The sequence below is a fragment of the Geotrypetes seraphini genome, chromosome 11, assembly GCF_902459505.1.
Source record: "Geotrypetes seraphini chromosome 11, aGeoSer1.1, whole genome shotgun sequence".
NCBI classification, from domain to species: Eukaryota; Metazoa; Chordata; class Amphibia; order Gymnophiona; family Dermophiidae; genus Geotrypetes; species Geotrypetes seraphini.
In genome coordinates this window covers 29,869,306-29,894,972 of record NC_047094.1, presented here as the reverse complement: position 1 = coordinate 29,894,972, position 25,667 = coordinate 29,869,306, and the positions used below count along the sequence as shown (strand labels likewise).

The 25,667-nt window shown below is 44.9% G+C and overlaps 1 protein-coding gene across 3 annotated transcripts in view; it reads left to right on the top strand.

The window, feature by feature from the left end:
- Positions 1-25,667, top strand: part of XYLT1 (xylosyltransferase 1) — a 400,948-nt gene that overhangs the window by 339,886 nt on the left and 35,395 nt on the right. For all 3 annotated transcript variants that reach the window (XM_033914711.1, XM_033914709.1, XM_033914710.1), the window contains exons 8-10: positions 3,553-3,815; positions 11,341-11,536; positions 17,781-18,114. In XM_033914711.1, coding sequence (XP_033770602.1) covers positions 3,553-3,815; positions 11,341-11,536; positions 17,781-18,114 — 793 coding nt within the window. The remainder of the gene's footprint in view (positions 1-3,552; positions 3,816-11,340; positions 11,537-17,780; positions 18,115-25,667) is intronic.

The following is a 25,667-nucleotide window of genomic DNA, read 5'->3' as shown; positions in this document are numbered from 1 at the left end:
AATATTTATGAGGCGTCCCAGAGCTGATAGTACAGGTCCCTACAGCACTTAGCTCTAATTCTGTCAGTGTGTGTCCACAGATATCCCAGATTAAACGTGTACCCAGTCTGCAGTGATAATAAACATGAGAAACCCCTGGCAATATACTGTATGCTCCACACATTACTAAAGCAGCGAAGCATGCAGATGAATACTCAGGGGAGCATAAATGACAAACTATAGTCTCCATGGCATGCTGGACAACCCTACGCTGTTCTCAGGAAAGCACACTATACGGGCATCCCGATCACCAGCTCAGGTTCCGGTTCAGAATACATCGTAGAATTCAGAATCTGCAAAGGGCTGAGCCAGGAAAACAGGTGCACAGGATCAGTGGCGTAGCGAGGGTGAACGGCGCCCCTCCCCCACCCTCTTCTCTGCCCCTCTCCTTCCCCACCCCCACCGCCGCATGCGCGCCCCCCTCCCTCCCCCATTCCTCTTTAATTTTCCCAGCGCGCCGGCAGCATTACGAACTTGCTGCCCGCATTGTCGGCTCTCCCTCTGATGTCACTTTCTAAGAGCAGGACCCCGGACGCTACGTCAGCATTTAGCGCTCCGGGTCATGGTAGAAACCTCTACCACAGCTTAGTAAAAGGAGTCCTTTGATTCTGAGTCCACTGGGGAGAGAGGAAGTATCTGTATTTAATGTGTACTTCACTAAATGCACCCAGTGGCAGTGTAGAAATAAGTACTGGGAGCAGGAGGCAATCAGGGATTTTTCTTCAGGCCTCCCCCGTCCCATGTAAATATTTTTTCAATTAATTAAACTTCAATAAGACATCCTTTATATGTGACAGGGTTTGCCAATTCAGGGAAGCCTCATTGGCTTACCTTACCACAGGGGTGCCAAAGTCCCTCCTCGAGGGCCGCAATCCATTCGGGTTTTCAGGATTACCCCAATGAATATGCATACAATGAAAGCAGTGCATGCAAATAGATCTCATGCATATTCATTGGGGAAATCCTGAAAACCTGACTGGATTGCGGCTCTCGAAGAAGGACTTTGACACCCCTGCCTTACCGGGTAGCCCAAACTATGAGGCGCAGGAAGGCATGTGGTCAGCAAAGGGTAGTCTCAGAAATTGATATCTCTTGAGAGGTTTGCTTTGCTCAATTCCTTCATAAAATTGTTTTCCTTTTTTTTTTTTTTTTAATATCGCCATACCACATAGTTCTAGGCCAGGGGTAGGGAACTCCGGTCCTCGAGAGCTGTATTCCAGTCGGGTTTTCAGGATTTCCCCAATGAATATGCATTGAAAGCAGTGCATGCAAATAGATCTCATGCATATTCATTGGGGAAATCCTGAAAACCCAACTGGAATACAGCTCTCGAGGATCGGAGTTCCCTACCCCTGTTCTAGGCGGTTCACATACAGTTAAAAAAATTATACAATCAGTAAGTAAAATACAGTTAGCTAAAAATGCGTTAAAACCAAGCTAAGATAACAAACTATAAAAACAATGTACTATTTACCAATCAAAATTCTAAAACAGGGCTGCCCAAGTCCGGTCCTTGAGATCTACTGGCAGGCCAGGTTTTCAGTTATAATCCACAATGAACATGCATGAGAGAGATTTGCATACCAAGAAAGGCAGTGCAGGGCAAATCTCTCTCATGCAGGGTTTGGAAGGTCCGTTCAGGAACCCGGACAGTCCTTTAAAAAGAGGACGTATCCGGGTTTTCCCGGATGTCTGGTAACCATAGCTACATGCTCATTCTCTTCTAACCTTTCCTAATGCCTCAGCTTTTCAGGATCGATTTAATGAAAATTATGCTTTTCAGTTTTGGAAAGCTCAGCAGTCATAGTTTGATAAGGGAAAGTTGCTCCACTTGTGCATTACTTGCCTATGAAAGAGATGATCAAAACAAAACCTCCAAATTCCTAGAAAAAGTATTAAAATTTGTGCATGCATATTTGGGTTTTATACCTAAATTGTACATGTAATTTAAATTAAGAATAAAATGCTAATTAGCACCAATATTGGCTTCTTAACAAGCAATTATATTGGTGGTAATTAAAATCAGTTACATATTATAAAGGCATAGGGGATGTGGTGGCGCAGTGGTTAGAGCTACAGCCTCAGCACCTAAGGTTGTGGGTTCAAATCCCATGCTGCTCCTTGTTACCCTGGGCAAGTCACTTAATCCCCCATTGCCCAGGGTACATTAGATAGAGTGTGAACTAGAGAGTTGCACGTGGTACAGAAAGCCCACCCTTCCCCGCCAGATCCTCTCAATCCCCACCCGTCCCCGTCAAGATCCTCTCCGTCCCCACCCATCCCCGCCAGGAATTACCTCCATCCCTGCCCGTCCCAGTAAAAAAGCAGCAATTCCTTCTGACAGATCATCCAATTCCACAGTTTCTTTTGTGTTTGCGCTGCTGTTTTTCCTTGTGGAATCTCTTTGGTGGGAACTCCTTTTTTTTTGTTTTCTGTTCAGGTAATTAACTTATAACCCCCTCTTTTACTAAGGCTGACGTGTCCATTATATTATATGGACGAACCCTGCTTCCAAAGCCTTCCATCTCCGTGGGAGTCCCGTGGGCTAGAGGGGGGTCCCCGTGGGAGTCTCATGGGCCAGAGGGGGGTCCCCGTGGGAGTCCCGTGGGTTAGGGGGGGACTCCTGCGGGAACCCTGCAGGACTCGCGGGATTCCCGCGATCCCCGTTCCCATGCAGACCTCTAGTGTGAACCTACCAGGACAGATAGGACAAATGCTTGCGTACCTGTATGTAAACCACTTAGATTATAAGTGATATATAAATGCTTAAATAAATAAGTGCTGTTTCCATGCCTAAATTTTACACACGAGTCAGGAAAGGGGGGCGCAGAAATGGGTGGGTCATGGGCAGGTCGGAGGCGTTGTTTTCAATTACACACACGATTATAGATTGCAGGCTTAGCGAGAACAGCGGCAGAGGAGCGCTGTTTATAGAACAGCCCCGAGCAAGCATTTTTTGGGACACCGTGTACCGAATCTAGTCCACAGAGTACGATTATTTTAGGTCAACAAAGTGAGCAAATAACTTTATGCTGGAAATGTTTCTGAGTCATAATCGTACGTGAATGGAGCTCACAGAGGACAGGAGCAACAGAAACAGACCTAGTGATTCAGTGAGCTGGTTTGAGTTGATCTAAAAATTCCCATTGGTACGATTGGGTTGGGGGAGGTGAGAATGCCGGTGCCCCAGGGTGTTTTTCCTCTGTAATCAAAGAGCTCTTAGTGAAAGGAACTTGTTACTGGTTTCATTGATGGAAAAACCCAGCTTTGCAGACTTTTCCTAGATAATGCGTTCACGGTTTAAGTTTTATAGAGTTTCTGAGAAATTTTCCACAACCCCCTCCCCCCCCTCCCCACACACACATACTGACATTAATGTAATAAATGTGGCTTATTGTTGGAGATTTGAGGTTATATACTAGGGTTAATGTAATGGTTGTTTCTGTGTTGTGGGTTGTTCAATCTACACCAACAGCTCATATGTCTTTTCTTCTTTCAACATGATCTGCACAGCAAACTGCAAGACCGACATTCTTTGCCCGTAAATTTGAAGCTGTGGTAAACCAGGAAATAATTGGACAACTGGACTATTATCTGTACGGTAACTATCCGTCTGGCACGCCAGGGCTCAGATCCTATTGGGAGAATCTCTATGATGAACCCGACGGCATTCACAGCATCAGTGATGTCATGCTGACTATGTATCACTCGTTTTCCCACCTGGGCCTAAAGAGAGCCGAAACGTCCTTGCACACAGATGGTGACAATAGCTGCCGGTTAGTATGCAAAAGAAAATGTAATCTACACATGTGTTGGGCAATTTTTACAGGCACCATTTCTGCCACAAAACCTTGCTTAATACCCAGAAATGCCTTGAAAATTGTCCTCGTAGGGAAATTGCAAATATGTAAATAATGTGAGCAAAGCTTCTTTTTTTTTTTTGTTCTTTTTTCCTCTTCTTCATTTAAAAGACAACCAAACCCCAAGTGATGCTTTGCCACTCCTGCTGGTTGCACACGCTCTCATTAATTCTATAAACTTATATACCAATTATACTTTTGGTGTGCGAAGTTGTGTGTGCAAGTTATAGAATAGTGTCAGTTGTGTGCGTAACTTATACTCCCTTTTATTAAACTGCGATAGCAGTTTTTAGCGCAGGGAGCCGCGCTGAATGCCCCGCGCAGCTCCCGGCGCTAAAAACTGCTAGGGCAGTTTAATAAAAGGAGGCCTTAATTTAATAATTAGCTACTAATTCAAGTTTAAGTTTATTTTAAAATTTGATCAAACGCTTATAAAAATTTCTAAGCGGTGTACATATTAAAATTGTGGGAAAACAGGAGAGTTAAAAGTACGAACAGGGAGAAACTTAAAACACAGACGTACGGAGACAAGGGGAAAGGGGATAGAATTACAATGGTTTAACAACCAAATATTAGCTATAAATAGTGTTAATTGGCAGTAATTAAGCTTTACAAGCAGACGAGCTCCCTGCTTCTCCTGCTCGTCTGCCCGGGCAGCAACAGGGCAAATGAGGTTCAACGTAGATAAGTGCAAAGTGATGCATGTCGGTAACAAAAATCTCATGCACGAATACAGGATGTCCGGGGCGGAAAGAGACTTGGGAGTTCTGATCGACAAGTCGATGAAGCCGTCTGCGCAATGCGCTGGGGAAGCAAAAAGGGCAAACAGAATGCTAGGAATGATAAAGAAGGGGATCATGAACAGATCGGAGAAGGTTATCATGCCACTGTACCGGGCCATGGTGCGTCCTCACCTGGAGTACTGCGTCCAGTACTGGTTGCCGTACATGAAGAAAGACACGGTATTACTCGAAAGGGTCCAGAGAAGAGCGACTAAAATGATTAAGGGGCTGGAGGAGTTGCCGTACAGTGAGAGATTAGAGAAACTGGACCTTCTCTCCCTTGAAAAGAGGAGACGGAGAGGAGACATGATCGAAACATTCAAAATACTGAAGGGAATAGACTTAGTAGATAAAGACAGACTGTTCACACTCTCCAAGGTAGGGAGAACGAAAGGGCACTCTCTAAAGTTGAAAGGGGATATATTCCGTGCAAACGTAAGGAAGTTCTTCACACAGAGCGTGGTGGAGAGCTGGAACGCTCTTCCGGAGTCTGTTGTAGGGGAAAACACCCTCCAGGGTTTCAAGACTAAGCTGGACAAGTTCCTGCTAAACTGGGACGTACACAGGTGAGGCTGGACTCATTTTAGAGCCCTGGTCTTTGACCCGGGGGCTGCCATGTGAGCGGACTGCTGGGCACGATGGACCACTAGTCTGACCCAGCAGCGGCAATTCATATGTTATGTATATATGGCGGCCAAAAAAATCAGCACCAAAAAAACGCTATTCGCTAAGCCATGCTTAAAGTTAGGCGTGGTTTATAGCAGTGTTTCTCAACTCGGTCCGGGAGTAATCCCTTGCCAGTCAGGTTTTCAAGATATTTACAATGAATATGTGTAAAAAAAATATGCATCTAATGGAGGCAGCGTCTGCAAATCAAGTTTATGCCAATTCAATGTGGATAGCCTGAAAACCTGACTGGCAAGGGGGCACTCTGGGACCGAGTTGAGAAACACCGGTTTATAGAATAGAACTGGAGATGGTGATGTTCAGGATGCAGGCTTTATTAAGAAATATACAAATTCATAATCCACATAAAATATATCTGGGACCCAAACCGTTGGGAACTTAGATCAAACACGGTCCTTGTTTCGACAATACTGTCTTCCTCAGGGGTCCTATAAATAACAATTTAATGAATATAATCTTACAATATTTAATATACACATACACATATTTGAGTAAACTGGATGTGTTAAATTTACATTTTATTTGGCTTGGGTCCTTTTTGGTTTTTGCTGGGGATCAAGAGTCAACCTTTTGCTTGTTATAGAATTGAACTTACATCTGGGAAACGTAGCTAAAGTTAGGTGTGAAACTCAACCAAAATACTTAGGGCCAGATCCACTAACCTGCCCGATCAGGTCCGATCTGGGCAGGTCCGACAAATTCAGCAAACTCCAACATGCAGATGAGGACAATCGGAGGAACGCACCCATCTGCAGGCACGGATCGCTTTATAGCGATCCCTGCGCATGCGCAGACTATCTGTAGATGGTCTGTGCTTGCGCTGGACCTCTAGGCCGTCAGAGTTTTTTTGGTTTTTTTCTTCTTCACTTTTAAATCTTCAATTAAATCTTCACCGAATGTATAGGGGAAACGCGCTTTGGCTAATAGATTTTTTTTAATAGGCGATCGAGGAATTTTTTGGTGCCCGTGGTTTTAATCCGCTTAAGCCCGCGGGTTAAAACCATGGGCTTGCAGTGCGGGGAAGGGTGGGAGAGTCGGGGCAGGAAGGCAGGGTGTTCGGGTTCGGGGCTGGAAGGCAAACGTGTTCGGGGCAGGCAGGCAGGCGCATTCGGTGCAGCAGGAGATAGGGGCTAACAGGGCAGAGAGAGCAGGACGGCAAAAGGCAGGGCATTCGGAAAGGGCTTCAGCAACTGGTCCTCAGCAGTCGTTTATTTTTGATCGGCCAGCCCAGTCGGTGTTGCAGGGTTTTGTTTAGTGAATTGTGTCCCTGCCTACTTTGCATGCCGTTGCTCTCATTTGCATGCGTGGATCGGAGGATGGTCGGAAGACAGGTAAGTGAATCGGGCCGGGATCGCAAACCGATCGGTACACGTTTATAGATCCTGAGTAGACTCTTATTCCATATTTATGGTTTTCATGCTAACATAGCATGAGCTGTTGTCTTCGCCGGATCCCTATATATAAATATTTTTTTCCTTTTTTTTAATTTGTTTTTTTCATTTTATACATGCAAAGCTTTCTTCATGCTATATAACCAGTGCAATAAACTCTTAAAATTGTAAACTTATCTTGTGTATTTTTTCTAATCAGAGTGCGCCTCCACACAAGATAAGTTTACAATTTTAAGAGTTTATTGCACTGGTTATATAGCATGAAGAAAGTTTTGCATGTATAAAATGTAAAAGCAATTCAAAAAAAGGAAAAAAAAAAAAATTATATATCCAGTGAAGACAACGGCTCGTGCTATGTCAGTATGAAAACCATTAATATGGAATAAGAGCCTACTCAAGATCAATAAACGATGATATATTTATTATTTTAGTATATACGGGTTAATAAAATTGTGATTGACATCTGCCGAATCTTGGCATCACAAAATAAATTTTGGCAGTTATCATCAACCCCCTCTTTTACTAAGGTGCGCTACTCATTTTAGCGCACTCTAAATATATGCATGCGCTAAACGCTAACATGCCCATTATAAGTCTATGGGCGTGTTGGCATTTAGCGCCCGCTAAAACGCATTGCGCACTTTGGTAAAAGGAGCCCCAAATATAATATATTATTTCTCAGTGTGATATATGCATCTTTTCTGTCTTGATCCATTTTTTTGATGCCAATACTGCTTCACTTGTGCCCCCCAAAATTCGAGGATTGTGGAATTTGCTAACATGGTTCCACAGAGTGAAGTCAAACTTTTACTCCGTGCTGCCAACAGACAGTTTACTCAGACTGTTTCACGAGTAAATATTTGCTGCAGTACAGCCAGAGAACTGAAGATCTTAGTATTCCTAACAGCAGTTGGCTCACTGCTTATGTTGGCTGCAGCTCTTTGTTTGCTGTCTCTCTCCAGACTCCATCACTGTCCGCCTTGTTTGTATTCTTGCTGTGTTTACTTCGCATGCTCTAAAAAAAAAAATAAAATAAAATTCAGCCTTCCCGAAGCTGGCTCCATAGAATGCTGCATTGTTCATGGCATCTGGGTCTTCCTGCTAACTCTTTGACATAGTGTCACTGGGAATCGGACTCAACAAGCCATTATTTCAAGCCGTTTTACGCTCATAAATTTGGAATGTCTCACTGGTGTTCTAGATTGTGCATTTATAGCCTACATTTCACCGCAGTCCTTCGCCTGTACAATTGCTTCTTAGATCCAGGATTGAGTTTTAAAAACACTTGCTGATCTGATATGCATATGGTAATCCTCAAGAAAGGTAGGAATGTTTTGATAATTATTGTGGCTAAAAGCAGAAAATGCTTAGGGCTGGATTCACTAAAGTCAGCGGCGATCATCACTAAACCTGTTTTCACAGGTTTAACGACGATCGCTGCTAACCGACCCGATTGCGTGTTTTTCCCCTCGATCGCCCATTTTCCGATCCGGCCATGCAAATTAGTAAAACCCCCTGCAAAATAGCCAAGCGATTGATTCACTTACATTGGTTGGCTATTTAGCATCAGGTTTTACCGATCCTAAAACCCAACTGCTGTAGACCTGTCGGTAACTGTGTTACTGTAAAAATATTGCAGAATAGAGCCTTAAAACATCTCCCCGATATAAAGCGTTTAATAGTCAAAGATGGGGTAATTAGATGATGAACACAAAAATTCTTATTAATTACTGAACAATTTTTACCGTGGTAATAACAAATACCGTTGTCTATCTTATCTCATATATCACTTCTATGTAAATTCTATTATACATCATTCTAATTTTTACTTTGGGCAAATGAACTTGGGGTGGGCAGGTGGAGAGTAAAACTGTGACTGAGTTCAAAGAAGCGTGGGATGAACACAGAGGATCTAGAATCAGAAAATAATATTAAAAATTGAACTAAGGCCAGAACTGGGCAGACTTGCACGGTCTGTGTCTGTGTATGGCTGTTTGGGGGAGGATGGGCTGGGAGAGCTTCAATGGCTGGGAGGGTGTAGATGGGCTGGAGTAGGTTTTGACGGAGATTTCGGCAGTTGGAACCCAAGCACAATACTAGGTAGAGCTTTGGATTCTTGCCCAGAAATAGCTAAGAAAAAAAATTTAAATTGAATCAGGTTGGGCAGACTGGATGGACCTTTCGGGTCTTTATGTGCCATCATCTACTATGTTACTATATAACTCTTTGTAAACATTATCACTGGCTTCCAATAGTCTATAGAATTCAATTTAAAATACCAATACTTACCCAAAAAGCATTTCATTCCATGGTTCCCAATTACTTAAATTCTTTGACAATCCCTTATTCTCCAGCGCATAAGTTAAGGTCTATGCAAGATAATAGGTTGGTACTTCCAGCGGTAAACGGAACAAAATGGGAAGCTACTCGCCACAAGGCCGCCTTCTACTTAGCGCCTAACCTTTGGAATGGTCTTTCAAGACATATTAGGTCCGAGGTGAATACTAACCCCCCTCTTTTACTAAGGTGCGTTATGCTTTTTAGCGCACGATAAATATAAGCATGCTAATCACGTACTAAACGCTAACGCTATCCTAGGGACGCATTAGCAGTTAGCGCATGTATTGATTTAGCGCATGCTAAAACGTTTAGTGTACCTTAATAAAAGAGAGCCTAAGGCCTTTAAGATGGTGTTGGAAACCTACTTCTTCCAATTAGCATTTGGGGCAGACTCTTTACCACTCAATCATATTTACTTAAAATGCACAGTGTAATTTAATATTTGTATATAATGTTTTTTTGTTTGTTCGTTGTGCGCTATTCTATTTTTAATGATGTTCCTTTTTCATTTTATTTTATTATTTTGATGTAAACCGCTAAGAACTATGAGAAAGATTTGGCGGTGTATGAAATTTGAATAAACATAAACGTCCATTGAAAGCAATGGAAGTAACACCTGGAAGTCTCAATCCATCCTCCTTTTTCTGGAGCCATATGGTAACTCTAGGAAGTGAGCATTTTGGCGTAGGAAGAAACAGCTTGTCTGGTTAATAGTTTGGTGGGAGCTGGCCGAGAATTTTTCAAAGTAGCTGGCTACCTCTATACATTTAGCTCTGGGGTAGAGAATGACACGGTGACAAAATTCATCACCGTTCCCGTCCCCGCGGATAACCGCGGGAAATAATCCTATGTCATTTTCTAGTGTCTATTTCAACCTCAGTCCTTCTACACTAGCATTCTTCAAAGCAAAGCTTGCGGGTCAGTGGTTGTGCCCAATTATACTCTGATTCTTCCCTCTCTCCTTAAAGAATAACATGAAGATGGTTTTCCGCAGTTATCCACAGGGACGGTGATGAATTTTGTCACCGTGACATTCTCTACTCTGGGGATCAGTGTCCCAGAACTCTGAATATACATGGCAAAGGGGGAATTTCTATTTGTCCTATTTATCCTCTTTTTACCTGATGGTATTCTTCTGGTCTGCCTCCTGTGCACATAACCAGCCATATGGTACCATAGGAGGCCAGGGGTTACACCAATGGTGCCAGAACTACAGGGACCTATCTCAAAGAGCTTACCTTAATATTGGTATATCTTGCTGCACTAGCTACATATGATTGGGGCATTAAACACCCTGGGCCAATCAGAGCCTCAGGCCCATCCCCGGTGCATCCCAAGATGCACCGGGGAGGGGAATACCCAGTTTAAACGACGCAGCGGCAGCTGCAATGAGGATGTCCGTCTCCATCCTGTTGGCTCATCTGTTTAGATAAGGGGGAGGGGTGCAGCGGAGATGGGGAGGGGGGCATTCCAGTCAGGAATTTTTTGTAACATTTTTTTATTATTTGCAGCAGGAGAGAGTGGGCATCTCTCCTGCTGACGGGGAGGGGGTGGAGGGCCGTGTTCGGGACAGGTCAGGCAGGATTTTTTTTAGTGCAGATGGGTTTTCTAGCAGTCTCTGACACTGACCGGCACCCCTGGACCAGTCGTTTTTTTAGTCGCCAAACGCCGACGCCGCTTTTTTAAAATGACTCGGCATTTTTTAAGAATCCACCGGAGGACTCATTTCAACACTGAAGAGCCCATTTGCACGTCAGTGTCGGAGACTGCTAGAAACCTCGCTAAAGACGGAGATAATCCGCCGCTAAACTGCGTACAGGCTAAACCGCCGGAAAACAGTTTAGCGACGGCGTTAAACTTTTGAGAATCTTGCTCTCAGAGTTTTTTTTTCCCACCTGAGAACAGTGAAAACAAAAGGCTAAGAACAGCGTGTTTGAGAGGGGGAAGTGAGCTGTTTGTCTCGCTCTGGTTAATAGTGTGGTGGGAGCTGGCAGAGAATTTCTCGGAGCAGCTAGCTACATCTATACATATAGCTCTGGGGATCAGTATCCCAGAATCCTGAATATACATGGTAATGGGGGAATTTCTGTTTGTCCTATTTATCTTCTTTTTACCTGAAAGGGTTCTTCTGGCCTGTCTCCTGTGCACATTACCAACCACAGAGCACCATGGGAGGCCAGGTGTTACACCAACTTAAGTTTTAGCAACAAAATCTAACAGATCTTAATTTATGTTCCGTAGGTACTATCCCATGGGCCATCCAATATCTGTCCACTTTTATTTTCTCGCGGATCGGTTCCAAGGTTTCCTAGTCAAGCATCACGCTACCAATTTAGCCGTTAGTAAACTAGAGACACTGGAGACATGGGTGATGCCGAGGAAAGTGTTCAAGATTGCTAGTCCCCCCAGTGACTTTGGAAGACTGCAGTTTTCTGAGGTAGGTGAACTGTGATCTGTTTCCAGCTGTGATGTATTCAGTCCGTGGTGTAGCGAGAAGGGGCGGCGGAGCGGACCGCCCTGGGTGCTGTCTTGGCGGGGGCACCGGCACCTCTCCTCCTCTCTGCCTAACCACCTCTTCAAATCTTAGCCGGCAGCAACATCTCCTACCTGCTGCAAAATCCGGCCTCAACTTTCCCTCTGATGTCATGTCCTGGTCACGAGACCAGGAAGTGACGTCAGAGGGAAAGATGAGCTCAGTGTAAGCAGCGGGTAGGAAATGCTGCTCGCTGCTGGCGAAGATTCGAAGAGGAATGCCGGGGCGAGGAAGAGTACAGGAGGGCACACAGCGATGCTGGGTGCCACCTTTCCTCGCTATTGAATTTTAAAGATGTGATTTAAAAACCTAGGGTCCTGTCTGGGTAGCAGGACGTCAATTTTCAGCAGCAGAATGATATCATTCTGGAACAAGAGCAAAGCAAAGTTATCCAATTATTGTGATATTCAGTCCATTAACCAGGTAATATCAATACGCTCATGTCACCCCTCTCCTTAAGTCACTTCACTGGTTTCCTATCTGCCATCGCATACAGTTCAAGATCTTATTGCTGACCTACAAGTGTTTTCATTCTGCTGCCCCTCAATATCTCTCCTCGCTTCTCTCCTTCTACACCTCCCAGAGAACTCCGTTCCTCAGATAAGCTGCTCTTAGCGTTACCCTTCTCCTCCACTGCCAATTCCAGACTTCGTTCCTTTCATCTAGCTGCCCCCTAGGCCTGGAATAAATTACCCGAGTTTGTCCGTCAAGCCCCTTCCCTTGTTTAAAAGCAGACTGAAAACCCACCTTTTTGATAGAGCCTTTAATCTATAACCCTACTGCCCACTAACCGAGCCAGCAGATTAACCGTTCCCCTTAACTGTATCCATGACATCTTGTTTGTCTGTTTAGATTGTAAGCTCTTTTGAGCAGGGACTGTTTTCTTATTCTTTGTGATTCTGTGCAGCGCTGCTTGCGTCTGGTAGCGCTATAGAAATAATAATAATAAAGTTGGGACAGCAAAAAAATCTGTTTGGCTTTAACCAGTTAGCTATGCAGTCATTGGACTCAATATTATTTCTGTCCTGGTAGCGGCCCCAGTCACTTCTTGTGCCCATGTGACTCGTGGCACACACACACAAGCTGCAGGTAAAACAAAAATCAAAAGTAATTTATTTACGCTTAAAAAAAAAGACTGTAGTCAGCTCTGTTATATTACAGACTCAGGGCCTGATTCTCTAAAAGTGCGTCCCGATTTTAGGCAGCTGTAGGCGTCCTACAGCTGTCTAATCAGCCAATCGGGATGCACGTTTTAAAAAAAAAATGCTCCCCAGGCAGGCAGCCTATATTGAAGGCGAGGCCCGCAAGACACCTAGGCCCTGATTCTGAATAGGACGCCAGGGAGAGGCGTCCTATTCAGAATCGGCCTAAACTAAACCCTGATTCTGTAACCGGCGTCCATGTTACAGACGCGGGTTAGAGAAACGGGTTAGATTAGACACGGCCCGCTACACTTATCGCGGCAAGGGATCTCTCTGCCGCTATAAGTATAGCGGGCCGCGGCCCCCTGACCAGGAGGGTGCCCAAACCCTCTGCCCGAAGACGCACCCCCCCCCCGACACTACTGACCGCCCCCCCGACATTACCGATCCCCCCCCCCGACAATATCGATAGCTGGCAGGAGGGTGTCCAATCCCTCCTGCCCAAAGACACACACCCCCCGGCACTAACCCCCCCAAACCTCCACTCCACCAAACCTGTTCTTAGATGGGTCTTGCACGTCTTGAGCCGGCAGGCACGCCTCGTCGAAATGAAGCGGGCCCGCCCCTTCCCGGCCCATCCCGCCGAAGCCTAAGGCCTGATTGGCCCAGGCTCTAGAAGCCTGGACCAATCAGGCCTTAGGCATAGCGGGTCCGCCCATCCCCACTTAATCTAAGGCCTGATTGGCCAAACAGACCTTAGATTAAGTGGGGATGGGCGGACCCGCTATGCCTAAGGCCTGATTGGTCCAGGCTTCTAGAGCCTGGGCCAATCAGGCCTTAGGCTTCGGCGGGATGGGCCGGGAAGCGGCGGGCCCGCTTCATTTCGACGAGGCGTGCCTACCGGCTCAAGACGTGCAAGACCCATCTAAGAACAGGTTTGGTGGAGTGGAGGTTTGGGGGGGGGTTAGCGCCGGGGGGTGCGTCTTCGGGCAGGAGGGATTGGGCACCCTCCTGCCAGCTATCGATATTGTCGGGGGGGGGATCGGTAATGTCGGGGGGGGCGGTCAGTAGTGTCGGGGGGGCGGTCGTTAGTGTCGGGGGGGTGCGTCTTCAGGCAGAGGGTTTGGGCCCCCTCCTGGTCAGGGGGCCGCGGCCCGCTATTCTTATAGCGGCAGAGAGATCCCTTGCTGCGATAAGTATAGCGGCCGTGTCTACTTACAATGTAGGCCAGCATTTTGCTGGCCTACATTTTAAGCTTCTCCTCTACTAGGGAGACACGTAGGGCCGCCTAGGTTCAGCCTAAGGCCCACCTAAGGCCCTTAGATGAACTTAGGCATCTTGCGGGTCTCCCTAGGCTCCCGGAGGTGCCTTCAGGCTTGCCTGGGGAGCATTTTTTTTTTTTAAACGTGCATCCCGATTGGCTGATTAGACAGCTGTAGGACGCCTAAAATCGGGATGCACTTTAGAGAATCAGGGCCTCAGTGTTTTTAAGCAGAATCTCTCTCACACACACACACCAATAGTCCCAGTCAATGCTCTCCATAGGAGCTTGCTCCTAGGCATGACTAAGCACTGTGGCAAGTAGTGCTGTCTCGGGTCCTTTCTAGTCACACACCAAATTCATAGACTATAATTTATGAATATTTTGCAAGGTTCTCTCCTACTTTGGCAGTCTTCTTTCCAAAATATGTATAACTAACTCCTGAAGGCTAGTTTTACTTATAGTTTCCTTTCCCAGGGAAACTCTTAAGCTCTAGAACTGTAGCCTTCTGTCTCTCTAGTGGTTGTTAGGAGTTCATCACTCAGGGCTGCTCCCTTGGAAACCTCTTGCCTCGGGAGCCTCTCCGATCTATTCTACCTCAGGGCATTTAACCACATACCTACTAGAGCCCAACCCTTCTGACTCAGCAGCTGAAATGAAAAGGGTCAAGAAAAGTGTGGAATAACTTGTAAGGTTCATGACTCCACGTCATTCTCGTCTTGGTTGGGCTGAGAACTTTTCAGCGGCCCCTTGTATTGTGATGTCATAATGCCTCATTCCACCAATGCCTAAGAGCCAACTGCATCGGTGATGTCACAGTGGCTTGGTTTCCCTATACCTGTTCCCATTTACTAGATGCATTTTGTCTCGTTGAAATGAAAAGTGTCAAGAAAAGTGTGGAATAACTTGTAAGCTTCATGGCCCCGCATCATTCTCTTCTTGGCTGGGCTGAGGACTTTTCAGCAGTCCTTTTAATTCTAGCATCTGTTAAGAGACCTTCAGCCACCAGGTGGACTCCTAGTTTTTGCATTAGGTTTTTGATGTTTAAATGCTAAAACCTTTTCTGGTATATGGATCCCCTCCCCCTATATGTCTCCCCAAGCTTACCTGAATCCCTGTTGGTCCAGCAGGGGTCCATTGGGGCAGAAGCAATGCTTGTTTGCTCCCACCCTTGGCCATGGCCTTTCACCCGACTAGGGTACAGGGCAGGTTGGAAAGTTTCTGCTCCTGGTAAGGGGAGTTGGGGTGGGGGTCAAAAAGGACAGCTGGGAAATTAATGTTTTTTGTCATATCTTGTGACTACAAAGGAAGGGAACCTCCAGAGTAACAAACCGCAAGAAAAATAAAAATTAATGGATGCCCATCTCTAAAGCAGAAAATCCAACACTTCATAATTTCTTCCTCTACCCTTTTTCTGGCATTATCTTGCCGTAATGGTAGAAGTATTTTCATATACAGTGAGGTTGACTTCAGACAATTGTCTTCCATGTAAGACTAAGTACTTAAGGTCACATTTTTTTTCCCCGCAGCTGAAATGAAATAGAAAAAAAGACAAAGGCAGTTGGATGACGGGCAGAATGTCTACATTGTTGAGACCTAATGACCTAATTTATGTAGAGCATTGAAACTAATTAGGAGCCTCAGTCCCATTTCGACCATAATGTTGAATGTAACACATTCTCTCTTTTCAGGTGCATCATTTTCTGTTGACCGTTATGTGTGCCAAAGGTGTTTGTTTGATTTAATTTAGGGGGGGGGGGGGAAGGCAGATTTGATCCCATGCTAATAGGGATTGAGTTAATCCATTAAAAGCCATGAGATCGGAATAATAGCTCAAAGCCTGAACACACCTATTAAATATTTACAGTATCTGGGTGCACCAGCTGCTTTGCTGATAAGAAATAGAACAGAAGTTCCTTGCAGTAGCAGGAAGGACAGAGCTGCCCAGAAATAGGCCCAGGGAGCATGTGCTGCAGTTAATCTGCAAAGGGAGGCTCTGTCACCTGTGAGTAACTGTTGCACTTTATCAGAACAAGCTGTCACTGCAGCAGTTTCTAAATTGTTCTTGCCTTTCTTGTATAGGTTAAAGGCCTATTTTACATAGAACATTGAAATTGGAATTCGGATGGCCAGGTTGTGAGGTGCTCAAGTTCAGCAGCATCTTACAAAAGGCTCTGCTGAACTTTTTGTAAAATCTAATATAATAAAACGCTAGGCCGCGCATGCGCTCTTCCTATGTGCGCCGGTTTTCCGTGAGCTGTAGCGACACATAGGAAGTGCGCATGCGCGGCTTACAGTCTGGAGCGGTGAGCGGTGGCTACTCTCACGATACCCGCCTGCGTTTATTGCTCTTGACGTCGCCGCGATGTAGGGACCCACAGGTAGGACTGCGCATGCCCCTACAGTACTCTCTCCGCTCTCTCTCTCTTCCTTCCCCCCCCCCCCGAGTCGGATGTCGGCCGCGGCGGCCCGAGTCGGATGTCGGCTGCAGCGGCTGCTGGCTGCGGCGGCTGTCGGTGGCTGCTGGCTGCGGCGGCTGTCGGCGGCTGCAGGCCGCGGCAGCCAAACCCGCAAAGCATTTTAACATAAGTAGGAAGGAAGGTATGGGGGGGTGGAAAATACTGCACAGGGAAGTGGGGTGGGAGGGAAATGCTGCAACACACGGAAATGGAGGGGCAGAAAAGGGGTTGATGGACAGGGGAAGAGGTGCTAATGAACAGGGAGGGGGGGCAGAAAAATGAAGACAGGCCTACTGCTGGACAGATGATGGACAGGGGGAGGTAAACAAAGGGAGAAGGGCTTCTGCTGGATAAGGTGAACAGTGATGGGGTGGTGGAGGACACAGGGGAGGTAAAAGGAAGGGAGAATGGACAGGGGGAGCAGGCAAGGGGTGGTAGTGGACAGCCAAGGAAAAAAAAAAAAAAAAAAACCACAGACAGAAATACAGAAAGCGGCTAAGGAGAGAGAAAAAAAAATAAAGACAGACACACACACATATTCTAGCACCCGTTAATGTAACGGGCTATAAGACTAGTATAATATATAAGTCCAAGTTAAAAGCCGAGACTGCTTTCAACTCCTAATTCCTCTCATCTTGAGTTCTGCATCCCCAACCCTGTATGTCATGTCTGTCTGTCCAAATTAGATTGTAAGCTCTTCCAAACAGGGACCATTTATTAAATGTCAAAATGTACAGTGCTGCATATGCCTTTCAGTGCTATATAAGTGATAAATAATACTCATACATAAGAACATGCAGGAATGCACGTGGATTTATATCATGGGGAGCAGAAGTAAATATTTTACTAATACAGACTTGAAGAAAATAAACAGCACAAACCCAGCAGCTTCCAGTAGGTCTCACTGTTTTTTTGTAGCTTAAGTATGTTATTTGGCAAATTATATATGTGTGTATTTTTGTGGTATCCAAGCAGTACCTGTACTTGGTTCTGATAAGGATCAGCACAGCAGTGACTCAATTTAGTTTAGATTTAAAAAGAATGGTGCGAAAGGCCCAGTAGGAGAGCATCATTCAGACTCTTAAAAATACCCTTTCTTCTTAGGAATTAAAGATAATTTGAATGAAACAGGGGAGGAATGGAGAGAATTTTAGTGGCAACTAAGAATTAATGGTTTGGGTTTTTTTTATTTTTTATTCTGCTTTAATTTTCTTCATACTGTAGGTATATTTTCTGCATAATGCCATCCACAGTCAGAAATGACCTCCTTTTAACTTCTGTTCCAGATCGGGACTGACTGGGATGCCAAGGAAAGACTGTTTCGGAACTTTGGCGGCCTTATTGGGCCAATGGATGAGCCCATTGGCATGCAGAAGTGGGGCAAGGGCCCGAATGTAACAGTGACTGTAATCTGGGTTGACCCTATCAATGTGATTGCAGCTACCTATGACATTCTGATCGAGTCCAATGCAGAGTATACACATTACAAACCGCCGTTGAATTTGCCACTGAGACCCGGCGTCTGGACCGTTAAAATTTTGCACCATTGGGTACCTGTAGCAGAAACCAAATTCCTGGTTACGCCTCTTGCGTTCTTCAATAGGCAGCCTATCAAGAAAGGTGAGTGTTTGAAAATGATAAGAGCGTTTCCAATTTACATCTGCTACGTTTCTTATTTTGAACAAATTTTGTTCTGATTACGACCTTCCAATAATTGGAATCAATAATTGGATGCAGAATAATGTTTAGGGACTGTTCTGCTAGGCCACCAAAGATAGCATTTAGAGGAAAATGAGCCTGTTTGTTGTTATATAAGGCAAGTTTTCAGGATACCATGCTCCACTTTTCAACTATGTATTTAATGTTATTTATTATTTCTTTATTTAAGTAATCAGGAATCACCATATTTTAGGAAGTGTTCAGTGCTTAGAATAGCAAAAATGGTTGTATTGGGGAGGGGGGGGTGTCAACTATTTATACCAGTGGTCTCAAACTCAAACGCAGGGCCACATTTTGGATTTGTAGGTACTTGGAGGGCCTCAGAAAAAATAGTTAATGTCTTAGAAGAACATAAGATTTGCCACTGCTGGGTCAGACCAGTGGTCCATTGTGCCCAGCAGTCCGCTCACGCGGTGGCCCTTAGGTCAAAGACCAGTGCCCTATTTGAGTCTAGCCTTACTTGCGTATGTTCTGCATGAGGTAAAACTCTATAGTTTTTTAATCTTTCCTTTTGACTAAGTCTTAATAATAATATTGTAATTTATAGCTAAAGAGACATATGATCAAGAAACTGTTTTGTTTTATTTTTGTGATTATGATAAACATACCGAGGGCCTCAAAATAGGACCTGGCGGGCCACATGTGGCCCTCGGGCCACAAGTTTGAGACCACTGATTTATACCTTTACAACACACCTGCCAAGATAATAGAAAATGGATCTTATTTACAACATTCACAAATTTCATTAAGAGAGAAAAATTTAAAACCAGTCCATGAACCAATATACAAGAACAAGGCAGTCCTATAAGTGGGCACACACAGTTATGCTCACCTTGCATTCGTAAGGGGGAGAGTGTGGTGCAGTGGTTAAAGCTACAGCCTCAGCACCCTGAGGTTGTGGGTTCAAACCCACACTGCTCCTTGTGCCCCTGGGCAAATCATCTATCCTCCCCCCTTTGCCCCAGGTGCATTAGATAAGATTGTGAGCCCGCCAGGACAGACAGGGAAAAATGCTTGAGTAGCTGAATAAATCCATGTAAACCATTCTGAGCTCCCGTGGGAGAACGGTATAGAAAATTGAATAAATAAATAAGTACACAGAAAAGTAGCATTTATACGCATAACTGCACAACCTGTAATTCCAAGTGCTATAGTGCACGATTTCAATGGGGGCATACGTGTGAACACTGTTGCCTCTAAGCCATGGGTCTCAAAGTCCCTCCTTGAGGGCCGCAATCCAGTCGGGTTTTCAGGATTTCCCCAATGAATATGCATAAGATCTATGTGCAAGCACTGCTTTCAATGCATATTCGTTGGGGAAATCCTGAAAATCCGACTGGATTGCGGCTCTCAAGGAGAGACTTTGAGATCCCTGCTCTAAGCTGAGCGGGAGTCCTCCACTTGTACTCCTATCATTGAAGGGTGTTGTTTCACTATCACACGTTGGTAGTGCGGGACAGGCAAGCTCTGCAGGACTCCGCAAAACCAGCCTGTCCCTAGTGGTTGAAAACACAATACTGAAGCAACACCCCTCCCCCCCCCCCATTAGCAGCACTTCAGTTGGAGGACTTCTGCTCAGCTTACATGATGTAAGTGGAACATAGGAAGGGCCTGGCAAGCTTAAATGTGTTGCATGGTGCTCATGGGAATTTCTGTTTACAGCAGCCATAGACCTGGTATAAATGGTCACGCCTAAATTTAGGCCAGGGAAGTCTACGCTAGTATTCTATAGTGGAATCATGCTGCTGATGCCTTTATAGAATATGCTCTCCCCATGCTATATTGGGGGCGCCTAAATGACCCAGTTCCCCCTAAGAGGGAGCAAAAACAGCTTTAACACAAGGAAACTGCAGGGAAATGATGAAAAAGTTAGAATTTGCCCCAACATAGCAAGAGCAACACAAAGGAAGAGAAAGCAGCTCTTGATCCTGCATCCTAGGATGTTGCGAAGAGGAACTTTGTTCTTTTTGGAGTTCCCAAGCAAGCGAATTGTTAAATATGTGAATGTTAATTAGCAGATGGTGCCGCTGAAAATGTCTGGTTTGCGCCCAACTCAAAACTGGCTATTTTGGGGGTGTTTTGGGGGGGCAGAGTCTTTGATTCCGACCTCTCATTTTCGACGCATATCCAGCAAGCTGCTAAGACCTATCTCTGTAATATCACCAAAATTTGCCCCTTCCTCTCTGAGCATACTACCCGGACCCTTGTCCACGCTCTCGTAACCTCACGCTTAGATTACTGCAATCTACTCTTAGCGGGTATCCCGCGGTGTCACCTCTCCCCCTTGCAATCTGTGAAAAACTCTGCCTCACGACTCATCTTCTACCATCCTCGCTACGCTCATGTCACCCCTCTCCTTAAGTCACTTCACTGGCTCCCTATCTGCCATCGCATACAGTTCAAGATCTTATGGCTGACCTACAAGTGTGTTCATTCTGCTGCCCCTCGATATCTCTCCTCACTTCTCTCTCCTTATACACCTCCCAGAGAACTCCGTTCCTCAGATAAGTCACTCTTAGCATTACCCTTCTCTTCCTCTGCCAATTCCAGACTTTGTTCCTTTCATCTAGCTGCCCCCTATGCCTGGAATAAATTACCTGAGTTTGTCCAAGCCTCCTCCCTTGTTTAAAAGCAGACTGAAAACCCACTTTTGTGATATAGCTTTCAATCCTTAACTCTACTCCTCTGCCCTCCAACCCAGCCAGCTGATTAACCGTTCCCCTTAACTGTATCCATGACATCCTGTTTGTCTTTGGGAAGCAGAGCTGAGCTTCTGATGTCATAATGGCTCTTCCACCAATAAGAGCCAATCTCATCAGTGATGTCACAATGGCTTGATTGTCCTGTACCTCCTCTGCCCTCCAACCCAGCCTGCTGATTAACTATTTCCCTTAACTGTATCCATGACATCCTGTTTGTCTGTTTCGATTGTAAGCTCTTTCGAGAACGGACAGTTTTCTTCTTTTTTATGACTCTATACAGCGCTGCGTGTGTCTGGTAGCGCTATAGAAATAATTAATAGTAGTAGTAGTAGTTGTAGTAGAATCAGCACTTGGCCACTTAAGTGCCAATGTTCAGCACTTAACCAGTCAAGGTAACCACATAAAAGTCAGTCCTATCTTTATGTAGTTCACCGTAGCCTGTGAAGTCTGAATGGCACACTTTTATCAAGCAGCGGTAGAGCCGTTGACCGCGGGCTGGCGAGGTAAACACTCCGAAGCTCATAGGAATAGAATGAATATTGAAGCATTTACCTCACCGGCCCGTGGTAAAAGGCTCTACCGCTCTTTGATAAAAGGAACCCTTAACCAGCTCTATATCCCCGGAAATTCAATGCCAAAGCTTGGACATAGACCTGACATTAAATTTCTGGGGATAATGCCAGTAGCGATCAGTAAGACCCTGATCGCTGCCAGGTGAATATTGATCCCATTGTTTCTTTGTCAGAAGCTGGTTTTTGAAACTTAGTGAATGCTGGAATATCTGTGTCCAGGGGAGGAGGCAGATTCTTGGCAGTATAACTTCTCTTAAGTGTGAGCAGATGCTGTGATTAATATCACAGACCTTTCTTTTGGGTTTTTTTTTTTCTAGAACAGCAACAATTTAGATCAGTGGTTCCCAACCCTGTCCTGGAGGACCACCAGGCCAGTCGTGTTTTCAGGATAGCCCTAATGAATATGCATGAAGCAGATTTGCATGCCTGGCACCTCCATTATACGCAGATCTCTCTCATGCATATTCCTTAGGGCTATCCTAAAAACCCGACTGGCCTGGTGGTCCTCCACTGATTTAGATAACCCTGTTTTGACATGGCATTTAAAAAATTTGAATTTATCTTCCATATAACTGATCAATGCAGTCTGGCCTGGTCTGAGGTTTTTTTTTAATTCCCTCTTCAGACTGTGCAGTCTTGCTTTCCTGCTAGGATAATAAGGCTAGGGCCAGCTCAGTGGCTCAGTCAAGTGGTATACACTGACGTGCGGAAGCCCCTCTGTTCAGTCCCTAGAGAGGGAATCGTGGTCCTTGCTTAAGGGTGACATCTAGTGGTAAAAATTGGGCCTATTGGGTTTGGGATTCCATAAGGTATTACATTACATTACATTAGAAAAACCTTTATATCCCACTTATACCTTTGAAAAAAGTTCAATGCAGTTTCACAAATTAACCCCCCCCCCCCACACACACACACACACACACACACTTTTACTAAACCACGATAGTGGTTATTAGCACAGGGAGCCGTGCTGAATTCTCCGCGCTGCTCCCAATGCTCATAGAGTTCCTATGAACGTTGGGAGCAGCGCAGAGCATTCAGCACGGCTCCCTGCGCTAATAACTGCTATCGCGGTTTAGTAAAAGGGGGGGATAAGAAAACTAGGAATACCTAGAAGTAAGACTTATTCAATACAAATTTCCAAAGCAAATATGCCTTTAGGGATTTTCAAAACAACTTATAATGAGACAGTTATCTAAACTCTATCTTTAACTAATTCCACCATTTAGCTGTCTAATATGTAAAAGGCAAAGTTAACGTATTCTTGTATTACACCTCTTGGGGTTTGGAAAGTGAAGGTTTAAAAAATGTCTAGATGAACAATCACCATTTCTACCTGGAAGAATAATCAAATTATGTATATACTGTCCTTATAATATAAGAAACACCATCATATGCAGTCTAAAAACAGCCCTGGCCTCTTTTGGGAGCTACTGAAGTTTGATAAATAGTGGTGTAATTCTGTCAAATTTATGTGCTGAGTATAATAAATGTACCACTGTGTTCTGAAAAGTCTGTAATTTCTTTGTGTAAGGCCTTTTTGCAACTCACATATAAGATGTTAAAGTAGTCCAGCTGTGGAAACATAAGTCACTGGACCACTAATCTAATTTGATGAAATTCTAAGCAGCTATGAATATACTTCAGTTTTCTCTACATCCAGAAGACTGTCATGATAACTGTACCTGTGGTTTGAAAGTCAATTTACTATCCTTTGTATCGCTCAAAATTTTGAGTTGGGGTTCCAGTACATATCTAATTCTCTGTGTTATTGGTTTGGAAGCTAGTGAAAGGTATGGAGAACCTGGACAACGAGGAACGACTTAGGAGACTGGGGTTGTTCTCCCTTGAGAAGAGGAGACTGCGAGGGGATCCAATTGAGACTTTCAAAATACTGAAAGGATTCAACAAAATGGAGCAGGGAAAGCAGTTATTTACAATGTCCAATGCGACACGGACAAGAGGACATAGACTGAAGCTGAGGGGGGACAGGTCCAGGACGAATATCAGGAAGTTCTGTTTCACGCAGCGAGTGGTGGACACCTGGAATGCTCTCCCAGAGGAAGTAATTGCAGAATCCACCGTTCTAGGATTTAAGGGTAAACTAGATGCACATCTCCTTAAGAGTGGCATAGAGTGATACGGGTAAGGGTAAATTAGATGTACATCTCCCTTGAGAAGAATACAGTGATATGGGGACTAAAACTATGCCAGGGTACACCTGGCGGGGCCTCCGTGTGTGCAGATCACCGGACTTGATGGACCCAGGGTCTGATCTGGAGAGGGCAATTCTTATGTTCTTATGTATAGAGCATACCCAGCACTATAAATTTTGTTTTTTTTCCTTGTTTAGTTTAAATTATGAGAAAACACACAGTTTTCTACTACTTGTAAACATCTCTATATAGTGGGTTGTATTGATTTGATATCACCTGACCAAAGGTGAAATAAGAGTAATATCATCTACATCAGTGGTTGCCAACCCTGTCCTGGAGGACCACCAAGTCAATCGGGTTTTCAGGCTAGCCCTAATGAATATGCATGGCAACCCTGTCCTGGAGGACCACCAGGCCAATCGGGTTTTCAGGCTAGCCCTAATGAATATGCATGGAGCAGATTTGCATGCCTGTCACTTCCATTATATGCAAATCTCTCTCATACATATTCACGTAGACGGGAGCTCAAGGCAGCCATTTCCTGTGAGCGATCTGCACGGGGCAGGAGCGTGGGAAGATCGCTCCTGCCCTGAAAACCCGCTAGACCACCAGGTAAGGCTTAAGGGGGGGCTTAGAATAGCCCCAAAAACTGCGAATAATCAAATCCATAGATACGGAAACCGCGAATACGGAGGGGGAAGTGTAGTTGATACCAGTATTTTGGCAAGAAGTGAGAGTATGACCTTTATCTGGTACATTTTAGTTGGAGGCTCCGACCAGGGAGTATTTAAAGACGTGTTTCCTCCTGGGAGTGGAGGGGTCTGTTTGGGACATAAAGTGGGAGTTTGGTTGATATGTAGCTGGATGCCATGATGTGTAAGAACTTGAACACAAGTACTAAGCCTCTGAAGATGCAGTATTTGGCTATGGGAAGCCAGTGGGCTGACGCTCGCACTTAGGATACTGAATCGCAGGTGCGAAGAATCTTTAGTAGCCTGATTGCTGTGTTTTGTACATGTTGAAGACGCTTTATATTTGTTGCCTTCAGTCCATTGAATAATGCATTGCAGTAGTCCATGCGGGAGAGGATGGCGGCCTAGAGAAGTTGTGTGAAGTCTGGTTCAGAGAAATAGTTTCTTATTTTCCGTAGTGGTCGTAAATAGTAGAAGAAAGATGAGACCGCTTGCGCGATATGGTTGGTGAGTGATAAGTTAGAGTAGAGAAGTACCCCTAGGCTGTGAGCTTGGTCTTTGGCGGTTATGATAGATAAATTCTTGGATTAACTGGTCTGGTTTTTGGCTTTGTAATTCGTCCCTGAATTAAATAGGTAAAAGCAGACTAGAAGAACCTGAGTAACATAACAATGTTTCCAGCTATCCATGTAGTGACTCTTGCCACTATGGGCTCCTTTGGGGAGGGAAGGATACAAATCGAATCAAATAAATAAATATGTATGCTATGGGGATTCAAAGAAGGATTGGATGGATTCCTGAAGGATAGGAGGATTGAGGGATACAGATAGGGGTAGATATCAGCATGGAAAGAGTATAGATAAAAACAAGGGGGCTATAGGGCTAAATCATGATAACCTGACAGGTCATGGACCTGATGGGCCGCCGCGGGTGCGGACTACTGGGTGCGATGGACCTTTGGTCTGACCCAGCGGAGGCAAATTCTTATGTTCTTATCACTGCTGGCTCTGCACATATTTAAACCCTGCAGCCATCATTAAAAACTAACCCCTGACCATGGTGTTTGAGTATTGACCCATACGATTGTGTTATATTTGCTCTCCTCAGCATCCAAGAATTTGGGGGGGGGGGGGAATTGTAGGTGAGAGACCAAGTGGAAATGACACTACCTGAATCTTGTGTTTACTCATGGAACAATGCTGCCACTGTGTGGGCAAAATCTGGGAGCTAAGCGTGGATTGCTGCCGTTGCTCTCCTTCTTTGCATTCAGAATTCGTCCTTAAGACATGTGAATGCCACTCACCAGCATCCTGGGTTTAATCCTTTTTCTGT